This window comes from Dryobates pubescens, chromosome 8, assembly GCF_014839835.1.
Source record: "Dryobates pubescens isolate bDryPub1 chromosome 8, bDryPub1.pri, whole genome shotgun sequence".
Classification (NCBI taxonomy): domain Eukaryota; kingdom Metazoa; phylum Chordata; class Aves; order Piciformes; family Picidae; genus Dryobates; species Dryobates pubescens.
Window position 1 is genome coordinate 18751362 of NC_071619.1, and position 16188 is coordinate 18767549.

At 40.3% G+C, this 16188-nt stretch overlaps 1 protein-coding gene across 1 annotated transcript in view; it reads right to left on the reverse strand.

The window, feature by feature from the left end:
- GBF1 (golgi brefeldin A resistant guanine nucleotide exchange factor 1) overlaps positions 1-15355 on the reverse strand; it is a 106938-nt gene extending 91583 nt beyond the window's left edge. Inside the window, exons 1-3 of the mRNA XM_054163925.1 lie at positions 15118-15355; positions 9963-10068; positions 8643-8709 (exon numbers count right to left, since the gene is read on the reverse strand). Coding sequence (XP_054019900.1) covers positions 8643-8709; positions 9963-10068; positions 15118-15125 — 181 coding nt within the window. The 5' untranslated portion in view covers positions 15126-15355. The remainder of the gene's footprint in view (positions 1-8642; positions 8710-9962; positions 10069-15117) is intronic.
- Positions 15356-16188: the final 833 nt, after the last annotated feature.

Consider the following 16188-nt stretch of genomic DNA (forward strand, 5'->3'; position numbering starts at 1 on the left):
TTATTACAGAACTATTATAGGCCACTATAAACTGTTTAATCCCGCTTTGAAGAACATCCAAGTTCCTAAGTGCAGTTACTAAAGATGCTTACATAAGCAAACATATTTTACTGCTGCCACTCATTTTATTTCTAGACTAAAGCCCCTCCCTAGGCTATACCCAGGTCTAATAGACTGTTCTTCAAAATGCCATGAGTGAGATAACAAGCACATCATGACTTATTTCAGTATTACCTTATATTTACAATTTGCCACCTAAATTATTTAAGCAGTTAATCAAGAGGTAAATTAAATGTCAACAGTCAACTTGGCAGACTTTGTCACTGTATCAAGAAAAATGACAATTTTCTGGTAAGTAATGGGGCACAAAGGTTTTAATAAAAATCTTCCTCACAGAATCACATTTAAACACAATCAAAAGTGAACAGCATTGTTTTGAAAACTGCACTCACCAAAAAATCATTTACAGTTATCTAAGGATTCAGACTCCTGCACCAAGCAAAGGCAGCATATACTTTCTAAAAGACTATTCTGTTTTACTGTTTCAGTATGGCTAGGAGTAAGTTTCAGATTACTGCTGGTACAAGGACAGCAATGGAAATTAGAACTTCCAGAAGTGTTTATATTAGGGTATAGACATAGGATCAAATAAAGTGCCACCATCACTGAAGCTTTTAGTATACTCAGACAAGTATTAATCAAGTGCAGCTGTGGGGTATCACAACTGTGTAACCTCGATTACAATGCAAAATACATTAGGCCCAAGCTGTTGAGAAAATAGTTTATCCATTTCAAGAAGACAGATAAAGCCAAATCACCCACAAAAGTTGCTTCTATCGCAAGTTTTCACCCAACATCTTTTACTTTTACATTTCTATCCATCTCACACTGAGGGATTTCCGCCCCCCCCCCCCCCCGCCATGCATCATGCTGCTCCTCAACTGTCACATAACCATACACATCCTCCTTCTTTCACATCATGACAGAATAGAAAAGTAGTTTGAAGTGACAAGTTTTAACTTCACAATTGCACCATGCATGGACACATTCAATTTACCAAGTTCAAGTGATGAGAAGCCTATGTCTATGCATGTCCTTAGACTAAACAAGAAATGTCCAAACATAATTGAGAGTTCAAAGCAGGAGCAGGCTGGTTTAACACTTCCAATGGCATTTCACATGGGTACAGTATACCATACAGTATTACTGTAGATCTTTCAATTTTCTGCAATAACTGACTAGTTGATAAAGGTTGCTCCTCAAGAAGACCTTTATTTCCTACAATTTTATGACAACACTTACTGATCAGTGTCCCTAGAAGATTTACATATAAACTCACTCACAATTTAGCCTGATCTTCACTGTATTAACAAATTCACAGATTTCCATTCACAACTATCTGTTGATAGCACCAACACTGGAATTAATGCACTTCAAACTCATCTATGATGCGACATCTCTTTCACCTCAGAATTCAGCGGACCTCAAGACTTCAAACCCTACCTTTAAGCTACTATATTATAAGCAATATATACCAAAACTTTTCTGGATAAATTTGCTGGTTTGCATCACTTGCTAAAGGCAAATTATAAAAAAAAAAAACAACACCACACCACCAAGCCAACCAACAACTAAAAACCACCATCCACCAAGATCTTGACTATCCAACTTTTTTTTTTTTTAAGAAGTTACAATGAGGAGGTCCATAACATGCTGGAAGAATTTTTTTTTTTCTACAATATGACAAATACTTCTTGGTAGTCCTGTAACATTAAGCAACTCCATAAATAATGCGCCTGCACTTTCTGACACAAGTTATTGCTTCTTTGAAGTATATCGCTCCTCAGATGCTGCTTTTAACAGGTTAGTTTAGCAAGGGGAGAAGACAATTGAAAGAAAAGTGACAGACAGAAGAGCTATATATTTACTGAACTTCTACTGGAATTTAGCAATTTCATGTACACTCCTACTTCCAGAGGGATTTTACTATAATGCAGACAGCCTTAAGATCTCTTAATTAGCCACAATTCCTTTTAACTAGTCTTGATGAAAACAGAGACATTGCCATAAAAAAAACACCACACTCCATGGATGACTTAGGATGAACCTTAACTTCAACAGAGCATCTGGTACTGCCTTTCTACCAAATCAAACTGCAATTTATTGCCCTGTAATGTATGTACATTAGGCCATTTCCTTTATGGCTCCACTTCACACAGAAGCAGTAACTGAAGGAAATAATGGAGTACCCAACAAGTGGGAAAGTAATTGCTCAACAAGCGTGGAACAAGAGAGAGTCAGTTGCACACCGTGCACATGTGGCAGTTCTTCAGAGCCCAGCCCTGCAGTGGTAACAGAAGGCTGGTGTTACAGAACAAGCCCACTGTGGGAACTCTGCCAAGCAACAGCCAGGAGTGCTTGTCCATCTAAATCCCTGGGTCCTGAAGGATTAGGGGTCAGGAAACAATTCCTTCCAACAGCACCACCTCCTGCCTGTACCTGCCAGTCATTAGCCATGCACAGATGTAACACCATTAAGCTCTAAGCTCTAGTCTTACATTGAGCCCAAGGAACTGTATTAAAGCAATGATTAGGTGGTATTGCAAGGGTGGTGGAACTTGACTGAAGAAGGGTCAGTTCAAATGACCTGACTTTAAGAGAAATGCAGAAATACCTTGTATGGAGATCATCTTACTGAGTTGGTGAAGGTATTTTTTGTCTAGATATTCCTAAAGTAACTCCACATCTTTTGGATTTATTCAGTAAGTTTCTTAGTAGTCAGAAATACAAAATAGAAGATGAACACTAGAGCTAAAGAACCCTCAAAATAAGGATCATACACAACCATAGTTTAGCCCTTCCTGCCTGTTCAGACTTAGTTACACAACCTTTCAATGACAAGCTTCTCCATCGCAGGAGTGCTGGTTTCATGCAGCAACTATGTCAAAGGGCTCAATGAACAATTCAACAGAATCCACGAGAGTTCAGAGTGACCCTGTTCATAACTGATTCTTCATACACTGCACAAATTATGTCCTGCACACAACAGACAAGCCTAGGAAAAGGTTATAATGCTTGTCTTGGTGCATCTATAAGCTTCACAAACATTGTTAGTCTCCATCAAGCACATTCCTCCTCTTTATTCCTTTATGCAGAAAATAAACAAAATCTTAAGTAAAATTAGGACAATTTTGTTGTTAGAAGTTCACATCCCTGGTTTCCCAGTACAGCTACAGCTACCACTCTTATGGCACATTAGTGTCACTCCAGGAAAATTCCTCAGAAAATACAAAATTAGCAACCACCTGGGACAACTCTGGTTTATTATTTCTTCAGTAACATCAAGAAAATCTATGCCAAAACCATCAATAGAAATCTCTTACCTGCGGGAAATTCAAATACCTCAGGCATAAGACAGACATTTAATGATACAATGAGATTAAAAATAATCTCTCTCAGAGAGAGCATCTGGAACTATCTGCAGCTTCAATGCAAAAATACTGCACGCTGGCTTACATTTTCTGTGCACTTGCATGGATGCCTGGATACATGAAGACTTGAAACTTGCTTTTAAAATTACTTCTACTGCATTGTCTAAGCAAACTGCAAAAATGAAGTCTGGATTCAGCCTACAACCAAAGCATCAAGTTAAGACTGACACCTTCATCTTTTTTATTTCTTACAGTAAGAAGATGACAGAAATCAGCACTTCTGTACACTGTGTCAAGTTACTTAATATGGACTAGCATTGTATTGCCATCCACTAATTAGAGTGAAGCTCTAAAGTTCAAGTTAGGGAAAAAAAACTTACTTGATCAATTTCCTAACTTTATTACATCCTTTCAATTCTTCTCAAAAATTTTACAGAGAATGCAACAATAGCAAGATGTTAGCTTGAGCTGCTTGGTCTTCAAAAATACCAAGTTAACCAGGAAACCTGTTATTTAAAAATGGCTTGAGTTATCACAGGAACAGACACCATCCAGGACATCAGTGAGTCTTCTAGATCTTTTATATGGGGCTAACAGACAACAGAAAAAAGCTTAGGCTTTTTTTTTTTAATGTCTGCCCTAGATAACATCCAATCCTTCAATGCAAACAAAGGGAAGTATCACATCTTACAGATCATTAGTATTTATTACTTCATGGTAAGTCCAGGCACTTCTTGCAGAAACTCAAGATATTAATAACATCTTTAAAACAAACCCACAACAATTTTTCCTGATTTCTTGAGCAGACCACAATAAACATCTCAAGATTCTATTCAATAACATTAAGAAGAGGCCACACATTTATATTTACTATAAATGTCTCACTTCTTAAAACTAGATCTTCCAGAAAAAGTTCAGACACTAACCCCAAATCAGGATAAAATTCCTTTATTGTTTTATAACTGAACTTCCAGAGCTCAGCAACAAGAAAATGAATATGCAATCAAATCTACATACCAGAAAACTGATGGCTACAGTAACAAGTATATTAAGTCAGTACACTGGGCAAAGGCTTTCTTACAGTTACAGCCATTTGACCTTTAGCCAGCTCTTAATGCCCCAGCCAACCCTCTAAAGATGGAGATTTGCAGCAGCTCCTTGTGTGAAATAAGCCAGGAAAAGATTCTTCTGAACCCACTGTACAAGTATTCATTTAAAATGTCATGAATGTGCATGAAATCAGAGTGCTTCTAACAGCTTACTTTGCAGCTTCTGTTTAAATGCACTAACTCTGAACCACCAGAGGATAAAAGGACTCAAACCTTCAAGTCTGGTACTCATGGACCTAAAATATACACAAGTACCTCTTCACAGGTGTGTTTACCTAGTTTAAACCTTATTTAAATAGACTCTCGATGCACACACTTTCCACAAACACCTGCTTCTCCCACTACAGTGATGATTGGTACACGGCAGTTGTATTCAGTCATTTTCCTTCCTAGAGTGATCCTACATACCAGTAAGCTGTTACCTCAGTCACAAAAATACTGGTTAGTGGCTCATCCCCCGGTCAGAGCAATGCACAAATTCCACAGTGAGGAGAACTACTACAGACACACCTGCTCATTACCTCTACATCATACTGAAATGATCTGAAGACTTCAACAGTCACACCAAGGTTTAAGAAAATTTAATCCTCAGTAGAACATGGAAATGCAGGCATATGATTAACTCTTATTTCCACACATGGTTATAAAACCTCTGCCTAGTGAGCTCAAGAGCATCCTAAGTTGGAAACACTCATGAAAGAGAAGATGCTCACTTATCAGAGAACATCAAAAAGAAGCTTCCTTTTGTCGACCTAAATCCATAATAAAAGTGAGGAAAGGAACAAATATTTCAACATCCAGACACATTTTCCAGATACTCAGCTCACTTTAAAAAGCAGTTGAACGAAAATTGTGGCGAGAGTGACCCTAGACACAGGTTTGTACGAAGGCTTCCATCAGTTTTAAAATAACTTCTGAAGATGTAGTTGCAGTTCAATTTTGCATGCACAGGCAAAGCTTGATAGTCACTGCTTCCACATGGTCACAACTCAGGACACCAATTTTTGCTTTTTCTAAGCCTTTGCAACACAAGCCACCACATCAAACTTGGGCTTAGAGTGCTTATCTTATTGAAACTTGCATCCAGATACGAAATTTATCCTGGAGTAACTTAGGCATCACTCAAGACAACAGAATGTCTGTTTTACCTTTCTGTTATTCCAGCAACTACTATCAAGAGAAATTAAAATACATGCACCCATGTAACTGTAAAAATGGCATACAATAAAAAGACAGTGAATTCAAGCAGACACACTGCTCTTTTCGAATTATTAGACTGTTTTTATGTCTGCACAGAATTGCCATAAATTAAGTTTCTCCATCAGAATTTCAAAGAGCAACATCACTTCACACAATTCTGGTCCAAGCCCCTTAGCTAGGTACTCTTACCATAATCATGGGTTGGTTAGTATTGAGCAAGAGCATCTTCTCTAGATGCTTCCTTCAAGAACCCATTTAGACATTACATCGGGATGGCATATCACTACCTAGTTGCAGGCAAGCTTTCACTATTTTGGAAACCAAATAAAATATGTTATGTAATTTAGCTACTCTTGAGGAGCAATACTTTGGAACAGGAATGTTTAGCTACTGGAGGCATACAGTGCATCTTTATACCCTTGGCCAGGGTATTTCAGCATCGCAGTCAAGACAGAGTTAATACCCACTAGCTCAGAGGAGAACAAAAGGTACTCCACTGCAACATGCCTAACATTTACATTGCCTCTCTTTGCTCATTAAACAGGTTTTGGTTAAATAATGAACAAACTGTATTACAGACTCCGATGAGAATTCCAAAATTATAAATCAACTGGTAAAGCCCAGAGGAGAATGAAGGGAGTGGGAGGGAAGGAAGGATAATATTGACTAATATAAAGGGCGCAGCTTGACAGTGGATATTCCTGCCACACCTGATCAAACATGCTCCATGGGGGAGGGGAAGGGAGGGCGAGAGCAAGAGGGGAGATGGGACAAGGCAGCCTGAAATTTGCATCCGGAACAGATTAAAATGGGTTCTTGGGGGATTGAGAAAATACATAATATATATTACTATAAATGCAAAATTGTACTAAAAGCTAACTCAAATGTCAAAGATTACAGCTTGAATAAATTTAAATATAAAAGAAATGCGTTTCCATGAGCTAATGAAAGAGACATGAAAGGAAGGTCTAAGGAAAAAAAAAAAATTAAAGAAAAAAAAATAAAAAATAAAAAATCCACCACCCACAAAAAAACTAAGCTTGGACTTTCCATTGCCTGGAAGATGAGGCAGGAGACCATATCATTCAAAGTATTGCTTGGGAACCAGTCCATCCCTAAAACTGACAAAAAAAAAATGGAGCACAGCAACGATGTCCTATCTCAAGACACTAGTCAGTAAACAGCAGTCACTGAGGCTGAAATTACATGTTTAAGAGAGCCCCATGTAGTCAAACCAACACACTACCATCATCATACAAGCATTATAACCTCAGCATGGACAACACTTACATGACGACTTCGGGAAGCCCCTAAATCTATCAATACATTAAGTATTGCTTTCTGTAACACAAGCAGATAGTGGGCTTGCATTTTTTCCACAAGTCAACAGAACACTGTATCTAGCTTATCTAGCTACTCTAGGTAAATGACCAGTCCCTGACATTTACTCATACTGCATTTATTTGAGCATCCTGACATTCCCTGCTCTTCTTGATGAGAAGAGATATTTGCAATAATGGCAAAGAACTCCAGAACTCTTATTTTAAAGAAAATTTTCTCTCATATGAAAAAAAGGAAGGAAAATTTCTTCCCAAACCCCTTTTGCTGACTTCATGAATATCCTACAGGAGAAGAGTGCACTTACGAAAGAAACATAAATCCAGACCATCATGTAGTCTTGGTACAAGCATAACATCCAGAAATGCAAGCTGTGCAGGAGATGTCTAAGATGTCATGACCTGACAGAAGAGTCCAGCTCACAACCACGGGAAGTTCAACTGACAAAGAAAAGTGAAGCATAACACTTGCAAGCAGCCACAAAAAAAGGCAGGAGTAAGGACTTAGAACTGGCACATATCCTCAGCACTTCTTGTCAGCACCTGGAAGCAGCACTACTGTACTTCTACAGAACATACTTTATATAGGATTCCCAGTTCAATGCTGGCACAAGAATAGGCATACTTCACTGTTAGAAATGCAGAAAGTCCATCTCAAACTTAAAATTATAGAATCAATAAGGTTGGAAAAGACCTCAGAGACCATCAAGTCCAACCTATTACCCAACATTAAGTTGAGCACTTGCTGCAATAAAGGGAACAGAAATAAAGCTTCCTTTCAAATATTAGAATCAGGAAGACAAATCCTGGGAAGAACCATCAGAATACCACTTGCATCTTAGGATTAGCTTCATTTCCAGACTCTCAACATATACTTAGGTTACACTTAATCACTCTTGAAACTACAAAAAGACAAAATGTGGGAGAAGAGGGGAAAAAAGATGGGTTGGGGAGAAAAAGACAACTGTCAGGATATACATCATGGCAGTGTGTTCTACTTCTGCAACCACTATAGATTTCCAGCTCTTTTCAGTGCAATTGATCACAATGTAAGCCTTTCACATCAAGGCTCAAGAGACCCAAATGGAAAGTGTAGTCTGTGCTTCACTTGTTAGAGGCAACAGATGATGAAAACCAACAAACCAAAGAATGTAAAAACAGATAATGGGAGGCTACTTTCTAAACAGATTTTTCCATCATTCACAGATAAGAAAGTGTAAACAAAGCACAGAAAGACTATGCATAATAATACATCAGATTTTATACATTATTACAAGCTTCAATTTAAGAAACATGCATACTTATATATAAAAATGCGTGTGTTTAATACACACAAAAAAATATATACACATACATATATATGCACATAATGGCAGCAGTGGTATTTGTGTACTGGTTTATGTTTGTATTATTTGTCTAAAATTATATATTTTTTGGTTTTGCTCTTCTCTTGTTATTCAATATATGACCTCTGGATAGTAAATAAGACAAACAAGTAGACCTGTACATTTATTTGCACTTATCCTAGCAGGGACACACACCTGGTGATTTCTGTATAAGCTTACCTGTTATATTATTCAGCACTTCTTTTAAGAGGCTAAAGCTATGCAGCAGGGGATCCCGTTCTTCATCCTATAGGTTATATATATAGGAAGTCATTAATGAGGCAAACACATTCCTGAAACCTTAATAATGGGTGTGTAAAGATCTTACCTACATATGAAATAAGTACTGTGGGTTGAGTTTATCACTGTCAGCCTGTTTACTCTATCAAAATCAAGAGAAGCATTTTTATTTCCCTAATAGAGCTCCCCAATGTCATACAGCTCAAATATCAAAGCACAGGTTCAAGACTGAGCATTTTGGTTTGGTTTTATTGCCCTTAGAAGTGTTTCTGATTAGCCTTCTGCTGTTCAATAAATTTCAGAGCAAAGCTACCTCATACTATATTGAAATGGCTCATCTGGATTTGCTATAATGTTAATCTATGCAGATTGTAATGGGAACAGAAATACAATGACATTTGGTGCCATTAAAATAACTTGAAGAAAGAATCACAGTGCAAAATTTATAGCCTATCTTTACAATATTAAAATAAGGAGGATCAGCAATTTCTCCAAGCTGAGTACACCCAGCAGCCACACCTCCTACTGGGTGGCAGCAAGCTTTAATGAAGAAATGAGTGTTATAAGGAAAAAGGGCCCTGCCCTTTGACAAACTGCAACCATTTGCACTGGATGACAGCCATCTGCTATACATGTGACATTCTAAAGTGCACCACAGATACAGTATGCCACATGCACATATTTACACTGTGGAAGCCATTAAACTGACTTTGGATCATTAGAAATAAAAACACTGTATTCATGGCTTTTCACAAAACAGGTTTGAAACTATTTACAGGTTTCAGTTCAGAACACAGCTAGCAGTGACAAAACAGAGCTAAGGGGAAAAAAAAAAAGATACTACATGAAAAATTTTTAAATATTCTATGTAATGACTTCCCCAATTTTTATTTTATGGCTTTCATGATGAAGACTGTCTTCTCCAAGAGGGCTCAAAAGAGACATAAAATAATTGTGCTTTGCAAAATAGCACATGTATGCAAAATACCAGGCAAATAAAAAGCCTAAAGAAGTGAATTCCCATGTTGAATACAACGTGGGGGGTTTGCTTTTACAGGGTACACAGGTAGAAGATGTCTAGCTTTGTACCTCTTGCAGCCACTAGCACACAAAAGCCGATAGTGCTCAACATAAAACAGTGGGAAAAGTTACTCCAACAAGTGCTTAAAAAAAAAAAAAAAAATATATGGAAGGACTTTTCTAAAATCAGCTGGTTTCTGCCGCAGCATGAACAGGGAGCAACGAATCAAGGTAACTTACCAAGTGTGTGTGAGTGTTCCATCGGGCATTACGTTTTATGGCTCCCACCACTGCGTTGATTTCACCTTGTACAATGTATATGTTCTTATCCACCATCCTGACTGTCCTGAAAATAAAAGTAATTGAAATTAATCTCCAGCTCTTCCTCACACAAGATATCAAGGTGGCCCTAGTCAAGCAGGAGGCCCATAGAGATGCAGGAAACTCTTTTGGATCTTTGTTATGTGCAGGCAGACATCATTTTGTCAGAAGGGAGACAAAAGAAAGATGCTTTTCCAGAGTGTATTTTCAAGACCATGAAAGGAAAGAGTTAGTTATGATAGTGCATCTGTGAAGCAAGAGACAGCTTTGCTATGGCACTTCCTTGGGTTTTTTTGCAGTCTATGTAAGTTCAGACAGCTAAGGTCAGGGGTACCAGGACAGGCATCCATGACAATGCAGTAACACGTCTCCGGCGCTTTACACAAAGTCACAAAGTTCTACGCAGAGCACAAAGTCAGTCTTGTACTCTGTTAAATAAGTATCAGTGGCTGGAATAAACTGGCCAAAGCAAATCTCTCTCAGATTTTAAACTCTGACAAAATTAAGTAATTTATAACAGATGTTGATTTCACACTTGCTTCATGAAAAAAAAAAGCTTTCAAGCAAGTCGGCAAGTAAAAAAGTCATGGGTAAGACCCCACAATTAAATGAGCAAAACTAGAAACAAAACTGGATGGAATACAAGGGCAAAAAAGCAAGTGGTGGAACAGAGGGAATACAAGAAGGATTTTTGCCCATGTAGCATAAGTAAAGCTATAACAGCTTGGGTTACTCCAAACCTCAGAAACACCACCAAAGAAACTTCAGCGCATACATCACAAATCTGTCAAGATCCACATTGATTAACATGTTTAAATTATCAACAACACTTCAAATACACAAATATCCTCTGTGTGCAAGAGACTAATTTCCTTCAGGACTCCATATGTAATGGAAAGGCGGCAAATTATTATAACAAGATACACTGTCAAGGGAGATAACAAGATACATTATCAAGCCAATATAAGATTTGTTGGCTTAGTCTGTTGGGGATTTTTTTTGCAACAGGATGAATAATCTTATGACAAAACTGTTCCTTAATTAATTGGATTAATTGTACATACAGTATTTCTAAGTGCTACAAAATAAATTAGGGGCAAAACCAAAATATTTTATAATATAGGAACTGCCATGACAGATCCAATCAGTAGTTTCTCTCATTCACTACTAGATTCACAAAAATAAACAAATAGTTCTGCCAAGTAGCTTGTCCTGAAAAACAAAGTGCAATATCCTCCCTCTATAGCTGCATACAACAGCACAGATATTCTTCCTACTCATGTGTCTAGTGCTTGAGAGATGCCTGTTCTCAGTAGTAACTTACTGCATATTTGTATGAATGCATTAAAATACTGCACGAAAACATCCTTGCTCACAATATTTTCCTACACTAGTGTGTTGGCTTTGTTTTACTACAAGGCATCAATGGGAGATTTTTTTCTCCTCTGTGTAAAATTCTTTACTATTTATCTTTTATTCCTTTGGTAATTCCGATATTTTCCATATTTTTTCCATTTCAGAGATCAAAAACTGATTCACAGAAGTACTTTTGGGAAATACTTCATACATTCAAATCTGGTTTTCCTGTTTTCACTGTTACAAAACAAAATCAAGCATGTAAACTCTGTAGAGCCATTCCAAGCATTTAGCAAACTGACATGGAAAGAGAGACTCGCCCAGCTTGATTTGGAGAAGTGTATAAAGAAATACCAGACATATGTATCACATGCCTTGCACATACACAGATACTCAATAGTTCTGCCAATATTTAAAGTGATGCCAAAGCTTACAGGTTATTCTGCATACTACTGGATCTGCTTGCAGGACTCCTATTTCTTCTCCTATACTTTTAACCCAAAGGAATCAAGCAGAAAAGTTTATTAAACTCAGTCCTTCAGGAATATGAGTGTCTTACAGTGCTATCTGGTGCCATCTCCAAACAGCAACATAAAAAGATGACAAACACAAACCTCCAAATTACACCTTTTCATTTTAACCTGCTGGGAAATGGAATGTGCTGATCCTTTCAAGCAAGGTGCAAAAAACCCATGCTGCTTGGAAGGGCTATTAACATCCTGCAAACTTTAAGCACTTTTTTGCAGTTACATTCTTTCATCACTAACTATTTGAGATAACTTGGTGAGAATGCACTCCCTTCCTCACTGCAGATGCCATTAAATGTAAGTTTATTCAGAAGTAAAAAAGTTTACTGATCCAATGCAATTGAAATACACTATCGTGCTGGAGATAGGCATGAACACTCAGATCTCTGAACATCACACATACAGCCCACTTGTCCACAAACACTGGATACAGATAGGGGAAATCCTGCTTTACATTTAAGCTTGCAGCTAACGAAGCAATAGCACACATGCATTCCAAAGTAAACCATCGTCAACTGCCTTTATTCACACAAAGAACCTTTGTGTGCAGGAGAAGGTCAGCTACTTCCAGAAATGCACCTTGTGAGCTAAACTCACCACAAGGACCATCCATCCCTCTAAGTTTATTTGAAACAGTGGAAACAGCTGCTCTAAACTCTACACTTACCAAAGCCCTTTAAGCTACCAGGTAATTTCAGTATGAATTCTTTCAACTGTATCTTCATCACACACAACAACTCAGCATAGATGTACTACACTGAAAGAAGTTTTTAAGATCAAAATTAACACTCTGCAGCTGCAGAGAGAAGAGTTGCAAGATTTGCTATACCAGCACTGAACGATCAGTTGGGTTTACCAGAGGATGGAGGCAGTCAAGCAAAACCACTACATGTTTATTCAATGTACAAAAAACCTCAGGCTTCATGTTACAAAGGTGTGGTTTGAAGAGTGAAATATTATATAACTGTTGGCTGGACAGGTTAACAGAATTAATAATGCTGCAGATAATTATAAAAGTTGAAATAATCTCCTTAGCAAAGTCATGGTTCCAACACCTCTTGATGTCTTTAGATCAAGATTGAATGTCTTTCTTGAAAGCAACCATTGAACAAACACAAAATAGTGGACTCAGTCCAGAAACAAATGGATTAAGTTCTGTGGTCTTGAGCTAGGGAGAAGGGAAAAAAAACAGGAAAGGCATCTAGTAAACTTTAAACGCCTTTTAGATCTTTATCTCTTCAGTTAATCCTGAATAAATTCTAGTTTATTTCTCACAATATGTTCATACCTTTGCCTAGACCTGCAGACTAGCCCTCAGAACTTTGACAAACAGCACAGTGAAAATGACAGCTCCAAACCCAGCCCACACAGCTGTCCAGACAACCATGAGAAAGAGGGATGCTGATAGCATTTACAGGCTCACTGCTAACATGTTTAGGAACACTACAAGTGGAAAAAGGCAGATGCCTAAGCATGTCACAAAAAAAACCAATCTAACATTCACGTGCTTCTCAAATCATTCAGTAACGTTCTATGGACAGTAATTATCAGCAATCCGAGAGTGCCAAAGTAAGTGTCCAATGCTAAACCTTCATATAAAAACACTGAGAAAATTTACGTTTGCCAATGTTATATCACATGTGCACACAACATGCCATTGCTCTAATGTGGAACTCATTACCTCAAAACACCACAGTGCACACAAACCCAGAATTTTCCTGGGGTACCACTAAGTGTCAGATACACTTCAAGGAAACACTCCCTTCCCTGTAGGAAAACGTCTGCAATTCTTCTGGAAACAAGCAAGAGTCAGTATCACAGGTGAAAGAGTCTGGCAGATGTCCATCGACTTACTTCTTCCTATCAAAAACTTTAGCCTTCAGCTATGGTAATTGACTCAAACTCAGTGAAACTACTCCCATATACAGAAATAACAAATAACAACATAATCACTACATATGCAAGAAAGGTACAGTTTCAAAGTAGCTTCTATTGACCTGAATTTGCATTGTTTATGATAATGCATGATCTATATAGTTTCTGACCTAGATTTGACTTCTCCAGTCCTGATATAATAATCTGCACCAAAACAGAACACACAACTCACTTCAGTCCATGAATCACTAACAGTTCCTACAGGACAATGAAAAATTCCCTTTCCTGCAATCTAAATCACACATAGAAGGTGCATGTGTCTGCACCAGGAAATCTAACTTGCTTGAGTTTTTCCATGTAATAACTACTCTGCAATAAACACCACAGGCAGCCAAAGTTCAGAGGACTCAAGATGTTTCTCTAAAGGCTAATTCCCAGTGACTGGACAAAAATAACAAAAATGTATTAAGTTGTAAGCGTGGCAAGGAAATGTGCAGTCTGGTGATGGGAAAATTCTGGACAATCTGAAGCACCCTTTAAAAGGCAAGCAACAGTAACAAGACATGACAGCAGAGGCACACCAGAAAGCAAGGTGCAACAGACTTTCCTGCAAGTTTCCACACTTGGTTGCAACAGCGAGATAGCCTGGGAAAGAAGAAGAGAAGGCAACTGACATTTACATGTCAAAATGCAGAGTAAATATGAAGATAGGAATTGTCTGTCTTTCAGTTACTTTATACCGTTGAAACTAAGAAACGTGGTACCAGTAGAACTCATACCATACACTCGACGTTAGATCTGAGCCTTCGTTCTGCAACAGCTAAGAAACTAGCTATGTGCTGGGGAAAGCCTCTGTTTCCACGGCTTTTTAAGAAGCCAACTTCCCACACGGTAAGCGGATGCCTGAGGAGGGACAGTGCACACATGGCATCTCCCGGCCCGGCCCCTCCGGGCGCAGCGGAGGGGCCACAAGCCGCAGGGCTCCGAACCCTCACTGTGCTATTCCCTTATGCCTGCAGCCTGCGTTGCCCAGAGCTAGGCAGCCCCATAGCCCGACCCATCTACCCCCGCCCTGCGGGCACCCCTGGCGGGACGTAACGCGTGTCGCGTCATCGCCGAGAGGCGGAGGGAGGCTGCCAACCCCTGCCGCCTCCTCCCCGCTGCGGGTTGCCGCTGACCCTCTGCCCGCCACCGGGACTGCCAAGCTCTGTCCACGCGCCCCATCGGCATCGCAAGGCTTCCGCGACGCAGCTTCCCTCCCGGCCGCCCCCGCGTTCCGACAGTATCGCGACAGGCACTCGCCGCCCAGCACTGACCCCCGCATCCAAAATGGCGGCTCCTGCTCCACACGGCGGTGGCCGCTTCACATACCGGTCAGGCGGGCGGCGCCAAGAGCGGGAGGACTTGGCCCTCCCTGTGTCCCGCCCTCCCTCCCAGCGGTGGCGACGGTGGGAGGCAGTTGCAGTCCCGGCGAGGCCTCGGAGCGCTGAGTCCTCCCGGGCACTGGCAAGGGAAACCGGCTCCGCACCGCTCTCACTGACGTGGAAACATGCGCACCACAACCCGCTGCCTGGTTACTGCGCCGACAGACAGCCCACAAAGCCAACCCGTGCACGATGCGGCCAGTTGTCCCCAAAAATACCCAATGGGGTCACGGTCTGAAACCGGAGGAGGCGGACCCTCCAGTGACAAGCGGTAGAAAGCCAATCAGAGAAGAGAGGGTAGAACTAGTGCAACCGTTGGCCAATCGCGAAGGAGTCCTCTGATCCCAGGGTGAGGCCTCGCTTGAGATGGTTGAGCGGAAGCCGGAGGAAGGGCTAGCCTCGCAAAGCATTGTGGGCTGGGCCGTGAGCCGGCGCTGCGCCCAGGGGCGTGAGGGGTGTCCTGGGCACAGCCTCTGGGCTAGGTTGGTCCGATGCCGCAGGTGGCTCGGTGTTTGTCTGTGAGGGAGCGGGTCCTAGCTCAGCCCCCCTGAGTATGACGGGTGATCGTGAAAGGGCCCTGTAGTGCCGTGCCTGGGGGTGTTCGTGGAGGAGAAACAGCGAGGGAAAGGACCGCCCGTCTCCCGTGGCAAAGGTGAAGCAGTGGCTGCAGCAGTGTTTCTCCTCCATGCTTTGGAAGTTTTTCCCAACCTGTTGCTACAGCCTCTCCCAGTTTCTTCTCTGGAGCCATCTAGGACGCGGTGCCCAGCAAGCAGTTTGTTTCCTCGTAGGCACCTCTTTAGGTCAATTTTACTGTTGTCATTGCTAGAACAGCTTCCCGAGGGCAGGCCATGAGTGGGCTGGCAGAAAAATGCAAATTAATTAAACAAAGCATACAGCTGTTAAGAGAGTACACACAACAGCACCCAGAGGTGTGCACACAGCTTCTTCCTTCTTCTAGGTCCT